Raw genomic sequence first — 12777 nt, forward strand, 5'->3', positions numbered from 1 at the left:
GCTGCATCATGCTGTGGGATGCTTTTGTTGGAGCGAAACGCTGGCCTTTACTGGACGTACACCCCCCAAAAAAAAGGAATCTTTGGCACGACTGGAAAGCATAGGCAAAACTTTCACCGTCTGTGCAAAGCTAGACACTGAGGTAAACCCAAAAGAGCTGCAGCTGGAACTGCAGATTTAAAAAAAAAAATAAAAAAATAGGCTGTTCTAAATGAATCCTTTGCTTTAAGCTTCTCAGTTGTTTACTTTGTTTTCACCCAAAAACCCCTAAAAAAACACAGTTAGTGGTCCTAATGTGACAAAACGTGAGCAATCTCAATGGGTATGAAAACTTTTACAAGACATTGCACGTTAAATAATAAGAAACATATGGAAACAACTTTCAACAGCATTTCAAAAGATTTTTTTTTTTTTTTTTTTTAAAAACAACCCAAAAAACAAGACTTTTGTTCCTACTACATGTCTGAATATTGCTCAAAGTAGGAGGCAGGCAGCAAAACAAGCGTTCCCCCGTCCAACTCCAGTCCACACAGCAACATCAAATGACAGCGGCGGACTTGATCAAACCCACGGACGGATTGATCAGCAATCAAACATCGGTCACTCCAGAAGCGAGGCTGGAGCGGCGGCCGGGGGGACGCGGATACTCACGGTGTGTGCTGGATTTCAAACGGCCTCAGGGTGAAGTCATCCCGCAGAGACTGGAACCAAGACATGAGCGCGGTCCGTGGGCTGATGATTGGATTATTTGGCTCAGTCCTGCGCTGGCGTCCTCTGCTCCGCTCTGCTGCGTTCAGGGCCGCCACGGAAACCCCAGCCATCTGCACGCTTCTACCGAGAAACCTTTTGCGAAAAAGTTTGGTTCTAGAAAACGTATTCGAGACTTTTTGACCTCCGTGAGACAGAGACACGTTGTCACGGAAACTAAGGCGGCCATAGTTGGCTGCGTTAGGAAAATGAGTTCCAAGAAGTACTTCAATTTGCTAACAACACAACAGATTAAGGGGGGGAGAGATGGTGGAGCTGGTCTAAGGTATAAGCGAACTTTGCGTCTGTTTAGGGCTCCCTGATGGCAGTAAGAGGACTCTAATTAAGGAATGAAAAATTAGCAAAAGCACCAGTTGTAGATAAACGTATAAAATAGCGATAGCAGTATGAGCCATTTATTTTCAAGCAAAAGATTATAACTTTGACCCTCCTTCCCAACTTTCCAAAGTAGTTAATGATAGTTCATGACTCTTTATAGCCGGAAATCACATTTCCCAAGTTCCCAGTCTGAAATACAAGTCTGGAATCTTGAGAGTCGCAGTATTGCACCAATAAAATTTTACAATATTTATCAGTTTGTATCTTACTAAAGCCGGCGGCACACACAGTGCCGTACAACTTAGTAACGTGTTTGTTTAGTGTTTTGAAGGCATCATTACATAAAAAGGAAACGTTGCTATTTGGTAGTTAGCGCCACAATAATTAGCAAACCCCACTTGTTTCCTGACCCGCGATAAGAATACACTCTCTTCCGGTCATTTCCAGATCCTGAGCTGTATTCCAAATAAAATTCTGCTCCGGGCCTCCTGCAACCTCAAGCAATCCAAGGTGTCGGTTTCTGATATGAGCGATATTCGATACTATTCTACCCAGGGGCAGCAGCAGTAATCATTAAAAAAATCTCTTAGTAGCAACCAGATTTATTTGATTTCTTTATGTCTTATTTGCATTTCCTCCCCCACGCCTACTGTCACTCCCACTCCCCTCCATCCTACAGATCAGATATTTGTGGCGACGTGTGGGCTGCAGGCTGATGTCACCGCCATGACACTTAGTGAGAAATGAGCCTAAAGCATTGGAGACTTTTAAAAATAAATCACCAGAAATAGGCAAGCGGAGAACCATATAAGAGAACCACCACTGTAACAGAGACACACGTGTCAGTCACCATCTGTCTTTTAAAAAAAAAAAAATGTAAATCAGAACCGTACAGAGCTTAAAGTATTAAACCATAACCATCAAATACCTCACAGCGTGGTCATTTTTTACCCCTAAATGCTTAAATTGCTGCACATAGAGCAGTTTGATTTTGAACAAATGTCTTCATGTGTCAGCAGAGCCTTCTGCGCTTTACTGAACAGCAACGAGCTTCTTTAAGTGCACACACACAACACAGTATCTGCAGGGCACATTTTTCTTGGCTCCTGGGTGACCGTTTTTTTTTTTTTCCAGAGGAGATGTGAACGCACCTTTAAACACAAAGCAGAGAACACCATCCATCTGACTTCAGATGAGATAAGGGAGCAATGTCCTCTGTCAGAAAACTAATAACAAACGTCTAGATCCAGAATCAAGCCTGAGCAGCAGCAGCAACAAGAGGTACAACACCCAGACTGCTTTCTCTCCAGGTTACAGAGTATTGGTTTTAGACTTCGCTTTTAACTTGAAGAGGGGAGGACTTGTGGATACTAACCCAGCTGAACCCACAAGGGCCCAAAGCATGGCCTGAACTGAGCCGTGTAAGGTAGGGGGCGGGCGTGGAGCAGCACAGGAGGCCTCTGCCATCATGACCTGCACTAGTTTAACAGAAGTCCTTATTTGCTTTCTTCTCTGAATAGACAAACCCACAGACTCAAGAGTTGGTCCACAATGAAAGGTTTAACACTGACACCTAGTGGTGCCGCTGGCTTTCTGTCGAAAAAGTTGCTTTGAATCTAAAAATCATACAAACTTGGGATGAAAAAAGGAAATGGTTTGTTTGATCTGAGAGAAAACTTTACAGCATTTTTACTCATGCTCTGTAAAGCTGCTAACAAAGGTTGGAAAACCACAAAGAAGCTTAATATTAAAGCATGACCAGATGTCTGAAAATAAAAAACTAAAAAACGATACTATCTAAAACTGTCTACTATATCTTGATAAATCACTATATCCTTTAAAAAGTCATTAGTGTCAGTAACTTACTTCAAAAATGGAAAGTGAGGTGCTATAGATTCATTACACTCAGTGATGCATTTAAAGTCCCTGTTTCGGTTAATCTTACATCAAAATCAAAAGATACAGAATACAAACATGTTGCGTTATGGTCCATACAGCCATGGGGAGGACTGCTGACTTGACAGTCCTCCCTCCACGCAGGGGAAGCGTCTACAGGTTAGTGCTACAGACGCCGGCTCTTCAGAGTGTTGTGTTCAAGCACACGAGAGGAAAGCTGAGAGGAAGGAAACAGTTTGGAAGCAGAAGGTGCCGAATCAACGGGAACAACCACAGCTTTGAGACGATTACGTAGCGAAGCCCGTTCAAGAGTTTGTGGGGATATTTATAAGGCGCGGACCGTAGCTGGACCCGGAGCCTCTAGAGCCGCCACACATGGACGCATGCTCGCTCACAGTTGTAGGCTCACCTTGTGTTGTCCCATTATTCCAAAAATCTCAGAAATATCCTGCCTGGGCAAAGGGGAGAAAGGACTGGAGATTCCCCCTAAGCAGTCCAGTTATTATTTCATTTGGAAATCATGGCCCCAGACGTCTAGAGGCTCCAAACGCTACTTGCTTTAGGTCCAGTGTGAAGTTTCTAAATTCAGGCTGGAGATGCTTTCAGTTTCCAAGAAGAGCTGGCATCCATCCCCACTTCCAAAAATCTCTGCTTTAATGACCGAGGTTTCACAAAAAACTGGGCTGACGGAAACCCATCAGAGATGCTGAGGGGTATTGCCAAAAGGACGACGTGTCACCAGACCCAGTATTGCAGATGCCCTGAAAGTCATCAGGGCATCTGAACACCACCAGAACCAGACACAGACAAGCCACGGCACACTGATGCAGCAAGTCCTGCAAAAGGAGCCCAGACCCGGCATTAAGTTGCAAATACTGTAAAATGGTTATGGTTTAAATGGACTATAGCAGGTTCACAGTTGGTTCAGAGTACGCCAACCCTTTGGTTTTTGCCTTTGATTAAGTTCAAACCACTCTAGACCACTAAGTTCTTCTGGTTCTGATCTGCTCTGCAGACCCAGAACCAGAACCAAACATGGAGAAGCAGCATTTAGTTCCTATGCTCCACTGATCTGGAACAAACTTCCAGAAAACTGTAAAAGTGCTGAAAGCTTGAGTTCTTTTAAATCAAGATTAAAAACACATTTGTTCAGGATTGCCTTCAACTATTCTGGTTAAACTGTTTCACTGAAACCTCCTTAGTCCAACTGTTTTTAATATTTGCTTTTAGTTTCCAGTTTCCCATGTTTTATTTTGTTAAAATTTTTCTACATTTTATTCCAACTTGCTTTTATTTTCCTATGTTTTAATCATGTAAAGCAGTTTGCGTTGTACTGAAATGTGCTATACAAATAAATTGGCCTTGTCTTGCCTTGAAGATTGATACATTAAAGAGAAAAGTCTGTAGAAAAATACTTTAATTCAGCCACAAAATGTGTAAAATTTATTAAAAATAAAACAAGCAATCAAAAAGTACATTTTCCACACTTACTAACTAGCTCTCAAAAAAAAAACAAACAAAAAAAAAAACTACAGGAATCTGGAGAAGGCTACTATTTCAATCCGTCTGCACTCAGTCACCTCGGCTTCTCTGCAGAATCCCGGGATGCGCTCCGGCACCTGAACCGGGCGCGCCGGCTCTCTCAGAGCCTCCCGGCCTCCTTGAACCTGCCGAGCAGCCCGTCGTCCGCCCTCAGGGGGAAGTACAGAGTCCGGCTTCTGTAGAACTGCGGGTCGCTCTGCAGGTTTTGGATGACGTCTGACAGGAGGTGGGCTCGCTCCACGCCGCAGCCCGGCGCATCGTAGCCCAGCTTGGTGAAGTGGACGTGAAGGTGGTAGTAGGAGGGCTGGTAGTGCAGGTAGACCCTCAGCTTGCTGGCTGGAAGCTTGTAGCGCTGCAGGACGGCTTCCTGGATCACAGATATCAACAGAATCGCTCATAAACTCGTTTTTGTGTTCCAACTACACAGGGATCCTCCACTAGGGGGAGCCAAAGAACAGCCGAAGCTCACCTTTCCCTTCTGGAAGATGTTCTGCAGCAGCGGGAGATGCTCCGATGACAAGTCCCGCAGACTCTTGATGTCCTTCTGACGAGCTATAGCGATCAGGTAGAGGTCATCGACCTGAGGGAGGATACGTTATTTTGTGAGACTTGACAGAGGCCTGCCCAGCTCTTGGTGACAGCACAATTTAGAAAACGACTTAGGGATTTGTTTTGACTGCTTGTCAAATAAAAGTCTCCTCTGGCTAAAACCTTGTAACCTGACCCTAGCCAGATTGATATAGCTCCGCCTAGCTTCACTTACATCCATCTGGGACCTCTCCCATAGAGAGTGATTTCTCCAACCAATTTTATTGTCTGGCCAATCAGGACGCAGGGCTGGAGTTTCATAGATGTGATGTAGTGGAGAATCAAACGTGACGTGAAACTGTTTTGCAATAGCGGCTCGCGTCGAGGAAGCAAGCGTTAACATTGAAGCTGCTATTTCTTCTGTGTTGTCCAATCTACCTAATATTGTTTCATTAAAAGAACATCAGAGAACGGCTCTGAAGGCTTTTGTTGGTGGAAACGATGTTTTCGCCCTTCTCCCGACCGGATTTGGCAAGTTTTGTTTTCCGGGGCACGCCCGTGGCGGAGCGGTTAGCGGTTAGCGCAAACCGTGTTAGGAGGCCTTTAGTCCTCGACGCGGTCGGCCCGGGATCGACCCCGACCCGCGGCACTTTGCCGCCTGTCTTCCACCCTCTTCCTGTCAGCTCACTGTAAATAAAACGTGTGCCACTAGAGCCGCAAACACGTTAAAAAAAATAAATAAAAAAGTTTTTTTTTCCTGCGTCGCTCTCATCAGCGTCACGGGTTAGCTTCGGTGTGAGTGGTTGAAATAGCACGTCGATAAAGATGACAGACAAGTGGCTTATCCAATCATATGCAAGAATTTTTGATAAGGCCCAGCCTTCTGAAACGCAATTCCTATGGAGAGGTCCCAGATGTATGAGTGGAGCTAGGCGGAGCGAAATACATCTGGGTAGGGTCAGGTTAAAAACCTTGCTCCATAAACGTGCATCAAAATATAACAATGTAGAACAATCTCCTCTGGACAAATGAGTCCACAGCGGCAGCATTTGGCTGCATCAACATAAACGCCTCGAATCAGGTGTCAAGCATGGCGGTGGCAGAGTGATGAGGTGGTCTTGTTTTGCAGCCACGGGACCTGGAGCTCCTCTGTATACCAAAGAACTCCAGAGTCAAGTGGGAGCTGGTCTGTCTGCCAGCCACAGCGCGGCCTAAACTGGGCGATCTACAGATCAACAGCAGAATGACTCCAGAAAAAAAACAAGAGTCTGCAGGTTGTGACTAAAGTTGAGACAAATAAGAAAACGTCTGCCTCAAACTACTGAAGCAGCAGGTTGATTGGAGGTCACCTTTTAATTTCAGTGAACAGTAACATGGTGGAATCTGTAGTGTGTGACTGCATACTTATAGTTAGAAGGAAATAATTTCAGGAGTTGGTAGAGACCTGATCGTTTCATTGTCTCACACGGACATCAAAAAGATCCCTTTCTTTCTTTCACCTACATACAGCCTGGATTTTATTTCAGAGGGCATCTACCCAAGATATAAACGTCTGAACAAAATCTTAAAAAGGGAAAACGGCTGTGACGGACGCTGTGTTGCGTTACCAGAACTGTTTTCGTCACCCAAGGAGAGACGTCGGCGAAGTAGGGCTGGGCGATATGGATTAAAAAAAATAAATCTCCGATTTTATCATACCAAATCTGATTACTCGATTTTTTTCCTCCTTTTTGTTTCATAAAAAGAAATTAAAGAAATTATTTTAAAACCTTGCTTTTTATGTCAAGCATTTCGTCAGGGAGTTGACCTGAATTCAAAGTGCAACTAAAAACAAGCTGTGAAACATGCAAAACAAGATGGCCGCCGTGCCATTATAAACAATGAAAATATAACAAAACATTTGCTGCTAGTGGTATTACACATTGAGCTAAGAATAACAGGCTTCACTGCACTTGTGAACTTCAAACTAAGTAAAAAAAAAAAGTAAATAAGTAAATGAAGTACCTCGTATTATGGTAAAAAAAAGTTTCCACTTAATAATATTTTGACAATACATTTGCCTAAACATATATTCAGCATCACATGCTGTTCTCTTCCAACCCAATGAGTGTATTGGCAAAATAAAATCCAGATTTTCCAAAAATGAAGTCTTAAAGAATTGTAAATTCAAATTAAATCGATTAAATCGATTTATCGCCCAGCCCTACGGCGAAGCACAGGACACGTCTGGCCTCTCACCTGCTTTTGGTCCCACTTTAAATCAGGAAGCAGGACAAAGCCAAGCTCTGGGTCTGGATCGTCGTATACTATCCTGTCCGCCTCTGCCTTCTTCTCCAGGATGTTGTAGACCCACTGGGAGGACGACAAAAGCGGATGATTACGGTTTGCTCCGAGCCGTGAGACGGAAGCCAGAAGACGGCGGGCCGGGGACGGCGACCTGCAGGCTCAGACTCTGCTCCTGAACGTAGGGCAGCGTGACGGCGCGGTAGTCCTCCCCCGTCTCCTCCACCAGGAAACTCTCCTGCCGCTGGTACTTCTTCACGTGCTTCTCTGTGGCCGGACACACCACCGTGGTCTTGATCTCTAGACCAACAGAGAAACGGAACAATGGTGACCGAGCAGGACTGACGGATTTTACACGACAGCGGCGCTCTGGGAAAGTGCTGAGAACCGCTGACATGGTATTAGGATTTTGTGACGTAGAGAGCAACATAAAGTAGGGGACAATTGGGAAGTGGGAGGAAAATTAATCAACAAAAGGGAGCAGTAGGGCTGGACCATATAGAAAAAAAAGCACATTGATAAAATAGAAATCATATTGATCGATATCGATAATTATCAACAAATTCAAAACATATACTTTAAGTGCAGCGTTGGCCATTTTATGCTGTTATATAGCGACCAATTTTTAGATACAAAACACACAAACACTGAATTCAAACTCAACCCTTTATTCTAACAACTTTTTACCAAAACTGTAAGTTTAAAAAAATTAAAAAAGAACGCGTGGTCTCTGAACCCTTTCAAGGAGTAGAGCTTGGTGACGGAGCGTTCCTGGGTCTGCGTTTGTGATTGGTTGGGAGGATGTAATGACTGCAATATAACCCTACATGAAAGGTTAGAATGCAAAAGGAAGGAAAACTGTTTTTCTATTGAACTTTTTATTGACCCTTTTTTCTATCAATCAATATATATTGTTATTGAATTATCGTCCAGCCCTAGGGAGCAACAACACGGAATGGTTTAGATCAAAGAAGGTTCTTGTACGGTAGGAAATCGGCCTAGTCAAAGTCTGGACCTAACCAGGGGCGGCTCTAGACAGGGGCCAGTGCCCCTGTAGAACTGGTCCTGGCCCCTGTATGTATGTATGTATGTATGTATGTATGTATGTATGTATATATATATATATATATATATATATATATATATATATATATATATATATATATATATATATATATATATATAAATAAAAATACCATGTGCGGGTACACAGGCTTTGTAGAGGCAGCGTGTCTCCTCGTGGATTACCATTGAGGTGAGGGGGGGCCTGGAGGCGATAGGAGCTGTAGATGTCGTTCTTCATCTCCAGCCTGAGCTTGGAGCCTCTGAAGAGCTCAGCCAGGGAGTCTTCTCTGATGGGGGTCTTCTCCAGGACCACCACGGCATCATCGTCAGCAATCTGAAGACCACACGTTTAACATTTCCATTTCTGCTTGGCGGCAACCGCACATCCATCCATCCATCCATCCATCCATCCATCAGACCAGCCTCCAAACACACACCAGACTACTGTTTTGAAACATTAAACCGTAAGTGGACAATGTGCCGCCTTCTTACAGCTTCATCACAAAGCTTTGAGCAAAATATGAAAGGTAAAATCCCAATGACTTAAGCTCCTTGTCTAAGCACAACAAACTAACCGCTTTTAATATATACACTGATCCACGCTGGAATCCCTGATAAATAAATAAAAAAACACCTTTCCATGGAGGAACATGATTTTCTCCCGGGCAGAATCACTCAGCACCCTGGATGCTGTGAACGTAGACAGAACATTTTCCCATTCGGCTTCATCTCCACCCTCTTCTCCGTTCTTGTCGTCGGCTTTCGCCCTCTTGGCTTCCCGCGATGCCGCCTCGGTCTCAGCGCTGGAAAGTTCACGTTTGGTCGCGACGTCCGCCATGTCTGCTGCTGCTGCTGCTGTCAAAGATCGTCTCCGCAGGACAGCAGGGCTCACTCCGCACAAGGTCCCAGCCGAGAGAAAGCCCCGAGCGTGTGCGCTTAGGTTTTAAACCTTTTAATAAGTAGGTTTTCTTGCGATGTGTTTGATTTTGAGTTTTTTAATTTCCTTCATAGTTTTTTTCATTTCTTTTCAGGGATTTTAAATCTTACCAATTGTCTTGCTCCCCTACTTACATTTCTGTTAAAGTGGCGAAATAATCAGGTTGCATTTGATTTACGATTGCTGAAACGAGGGAGACAATTAGTAAGCAACGAGATGGAAAAATACACAGGAATGGAATATTCAGAGTATATACAGGTCTATACTGACGATTCTAAAATGATAAATAATGGAATAGGTATATCTTTTATTATTACAGATTTAAGTATTATGGAAAACAAAAGAATAACATAGATATTAAGAGTGTTGATGGCTTTAGCATGGATCAAAGAAGTTAGAGAAAATAAGCTTAAAATTTGTTCAGACTCAAAGTAGTGCATTAACAAGCATTGATCAGGTAAATTCAGAATCAAATGCTAAATCATATTTGTAATATATATATATATATATATATATATATATATATATATATATATATATATATATATATATATATATAATAAATTGTAGATCAGAGGTCAAGTTAGTATGGATTCCTGCCCATCAAATGTGTTGGCAAACAGTTTTGCTAAACATGCTGCAAAAAAAAAGAATATTGTGGATTGGAATATTAAAATAAGTAAATGAGGTTAAGAGCGTAATTAAATTATACATTAAGAAGAAATGGTACAAACAATGGGATGCAGGAGAAATTCTAGATTTATTGCAGTATCCAAAAGAGTTTAGGGGAATTTAGAAAATGTATTAGAATTAAAAATGAAGAAGATATTATGTATCAAGGATGAGATTTGGACATACAGGATTAAATAGCACTCTCAAAATAATCATTAAACAAAGTATGAATGTGCCATGTTAAATTGTATAATGAAGATTTTATCAAAGCATGGGATTTAGTTTGAAGAGTGATAACTTTAAGGAGTGGTTTTAAAAAAAAAATCTGTTTTAAATAATGAAGCTGTTGTGACGAGCTGACCCCCTGGCTGTTGTTCTTTTCGTTTTAAACCTGCGTGGATTTCTGAGGTCAAGAGTTCAATGAACAGGATTCCTTGACACAACACTGTGCAGAGATTGATGCTAGCTTGTTTGTCATCTCGAGAAACCAACAACTGCGCATAGTGCCTGTCTTTTAAATTTTAACTTATTACGGTTTTAAAATTTTAAGTTGTCACTGAAATGACACCTCTTGCAGTTTGTTTCATGGTTTTATGTTGTCCATGCTTGTTTAGGTGTTGTTCCATTTTTTTTTGTCCACAGTGTTGATGTCATGTCCCCCCCCCCCTTGTAAAAGAGGTCTCGGTCTCAATGGGTCTTTACCTGGACAACAAAAGGTTTGCAAAAAAAAAAAAAAAAGTAAAAAAAAAAAGCCATATAGGCCTACAATTTTTTTCACCTGAAAATAGTGAAGGAGAAAATTAACACAAATTATCAAATAAAGTGTCATTGACCAAACAAATGAATAAAATAAATTTTGTACATAGTTTAACACCCATGCAATCCTATGGAGAAAAGATTACTTAAAGAAAACAAAAACTTATGTTTGCAGCCATATCAAAATAGAAATGAACAAGGAAACAATTTTATTTATTTTTTTTATTGCAATTTTTAATTTATTTCTAAGAAATACAGTGACCATGACACTAGACGTTTAGGCTAATTACACAGATGAGAGACCAAGGATGAAATAGCCAACATCATTACAAGCAGAGGCGGACAGAGTACACAGCTTCATTACTTGAGTAAAAGTACAGATACCCCTTGCTAAATTTTACTCAAGTACAAGTAAAAGTACTGCAGTCAGATGTCTACTTAAGTAAAAGTACTGAAGTACTTGTTTTTAAAAGTACTTGAGTATCAAGAGTATATTTTCTAAATATTGCATTACTACTGCCACAGTGCTTACATTTATGTACAGAAATATCCTACACATCGAGTTATGAAAAATGTTAATGTTAATACCTTGGAGAATGTAAAAGGAATCGAAAGTAAAACCAAGTCATTTAATCTTTTTACCATGTTGCTTTATTTAACATTTCTCACAAAGCAGTAGCACAATGGCAACACTCTGACAAACCTCTGCTAGAGTTTGAATGGATTTTTTGCACCCACATTTGAACCTGACTGTGTTAAACACACCGCATACTAAAGAACATCAAACCAAATGCTCGGCTTAATTTTTGTAGGCAGTGATGAAGTTCTGTTTGGGTAAACACAGCAAACACTTGAAGCGAAAACTATCATTCAATTGTTCCGAAAACTGAAATAGTCGGGCGAGGTGGGGCCACGGGTTGACACATTCCCGGGATGGAACTGCGGCGTCTTCATCCATTGTTCGTCTCTTGTCTAATAAATCTGACCATGGAGTTGATTTCGGCGGAAAGCTGAATGTGATTTCTGATAGGCTGTCCCAATCAGTGGCGCCTTGCCGCCTGCACAATCCAATCACGTTTGAGAGGGAAACAACAAATTAAAGGTTTCCGAGATTTTTTTATTTTATTTTATTTTTTTTAGAAGATTTTTTTTTTTTTTACTCACAGTTATGGATAGAAATGTAGCGGAGTAAAGAGTACAATATTTACCTCTCAGATGTACTTGAGTAAAGTCATGAGTACTCCCCAAAAATTATACTCGAGTAAAGTACAGATCCTTCAAAATTGTACTTAAGTACTGTACTCAAGTAAATGTACTCCGTTACTGTCCGGCTCTGATTACAAGTTGTTCATATGAGAAACTTCCGCATTTAACTTGAGAGATACGTGATTAGGCCTAAAATTTTAACTGGTATGAAGTTATAATGTGAAAAAGACAAGACGGAAAGCTAGAAAATTACTGATTACTTTTTGAGTACGCACAGATTGATTGACTGGTCTGATACATTGCAACAACTTCGCACAGAGTGAGACCTCTTTTTGTTGTTTTTGCTCTCCTCTTAGTCAAGTTATCCACCATCGGGACTAGTAGACTAGACTCTGAGATATTTTCAACTTCACGAGGCAAATTTTTAATATTGCTGTAAATAAAGTAAAATAATAATAATAAAAAAATTAAAGGGCAAAATAACATTCCGAATCCTGGGACTGTAATGAGGGGTTTAAATGAGGTGCATTTTAAATGCAATGACATGCATGTTTTTGGAGTGCCTCAGTGTTTCTACTACCGTCAATACTGTCATTTAAGGTTTTAATTGTTCAACATGTTCAAATAAATAACGTGTATAAAGACAACATTGGCGGTGGTTGAATGAGAGACGAGACACAAAAAAAAAAAAAAAAAAAAACAAAAAAAAAACCCGCAAGCATTTTCTGAAAAAGTAGAAAATGACGGTAGTTTCTCCTTACCAGATTTGTTAATTGCAGATAACCTGCCAATAAAATGATGGACGG

General features: G+C 41.3%; 2 protein-coding genes across 6 annotated transcripts in view; both read right to left on the minus strand.

Moving 5' to 3' along the window:
* The window catches only part of zgc:66433 (DUF4592 domain-containing protein), a 60459-nt gene extending 59623 nt beyond the window's left edge, over positions 1-836 (minus strand). For 3 of the 5 annotated variants that reach the window (XM_012864626.3, XM_012864634.3, XM_012864619.3), the window contains exon 1: positions 652-836. In XM_012864626.3, coding sequence (XP_012720080.3) covers positions 652-821 — 170 coding nt within the window. In that variant the 5' untranslated portion in view covers positions 822-836. The remainder of the gene's footprint in view (positions 1-651) is intronic. The other 2 variants (XM_036127054.1, XM_036127053.1) reach the window with 1 other exon arrangement.
* Positions 837-4495: 3659 nt separating this feature from the next.
* dcps (decapping enzyme, scavenger) lies at positions 4496-9286 on the minus strand. Its single transcript, XM_012864700.3, has 6 exons — positions 9035-9286; positions 8584-8734; positions 7490-7635; positions 7291-7404; positions 4994-5104; positions 4496-4891 (listed from the first exon to the last, which is right to left on the minus strand). The coding sequence occupies exons 1-6, from the start codon at positions 9236-9238 to the stop codon at positions 4625-4627; spliced, it is 993 nt and encodes a 330-aa protein (XP_012720154.2). The 5' UTR covers positions 9239-9286; the 3' UTR covers positions 4496-4624.
* Between the last annotated feature and the right edge of the window lie 3491 nt (positions 9287-12777).

This window comes from Fundulus heteroclitus, chromosome 23 (genome assembly GCF_011125445.2).
Source record: "Fundulus heteroclitus isolate FHET01 chromosome 23, MU-UCD_Fhet_4.1, whole genome shotgun sequence".
NCBI classification, from domain to species: Eukaryota; Metazoa; Chordata; class Actinopteri; order Cyprinodontiformes; family Fundulidae; genus Fundulus; species Fundulus heteroclitus.

Bases quoted from the DNA above. Each gene is read 5' to 3' on its own strand.
- dcps (XM_012864700.3), bottom strand. From the start codon at position 9,238: ATGGCGGACGTCGCGACCAAACGTGAACTTTCCAGCGCTGAGACCGAG. The intron at 7,636-8,583 runs GTAATCCACGAG...CTGTTGGTCTAG, and splicing joins GGCCCCCCCTCACCTCAATG to AGATCAAGACCACGGTGGTG. The intron at 7,405-7,489 runs GTCGCCGTCCCC...TCGTCCTCCCAG, and splicing joins AGCAGAGTCTGAGCCTGCAG to TGGGTCTACAACATCCTGGA.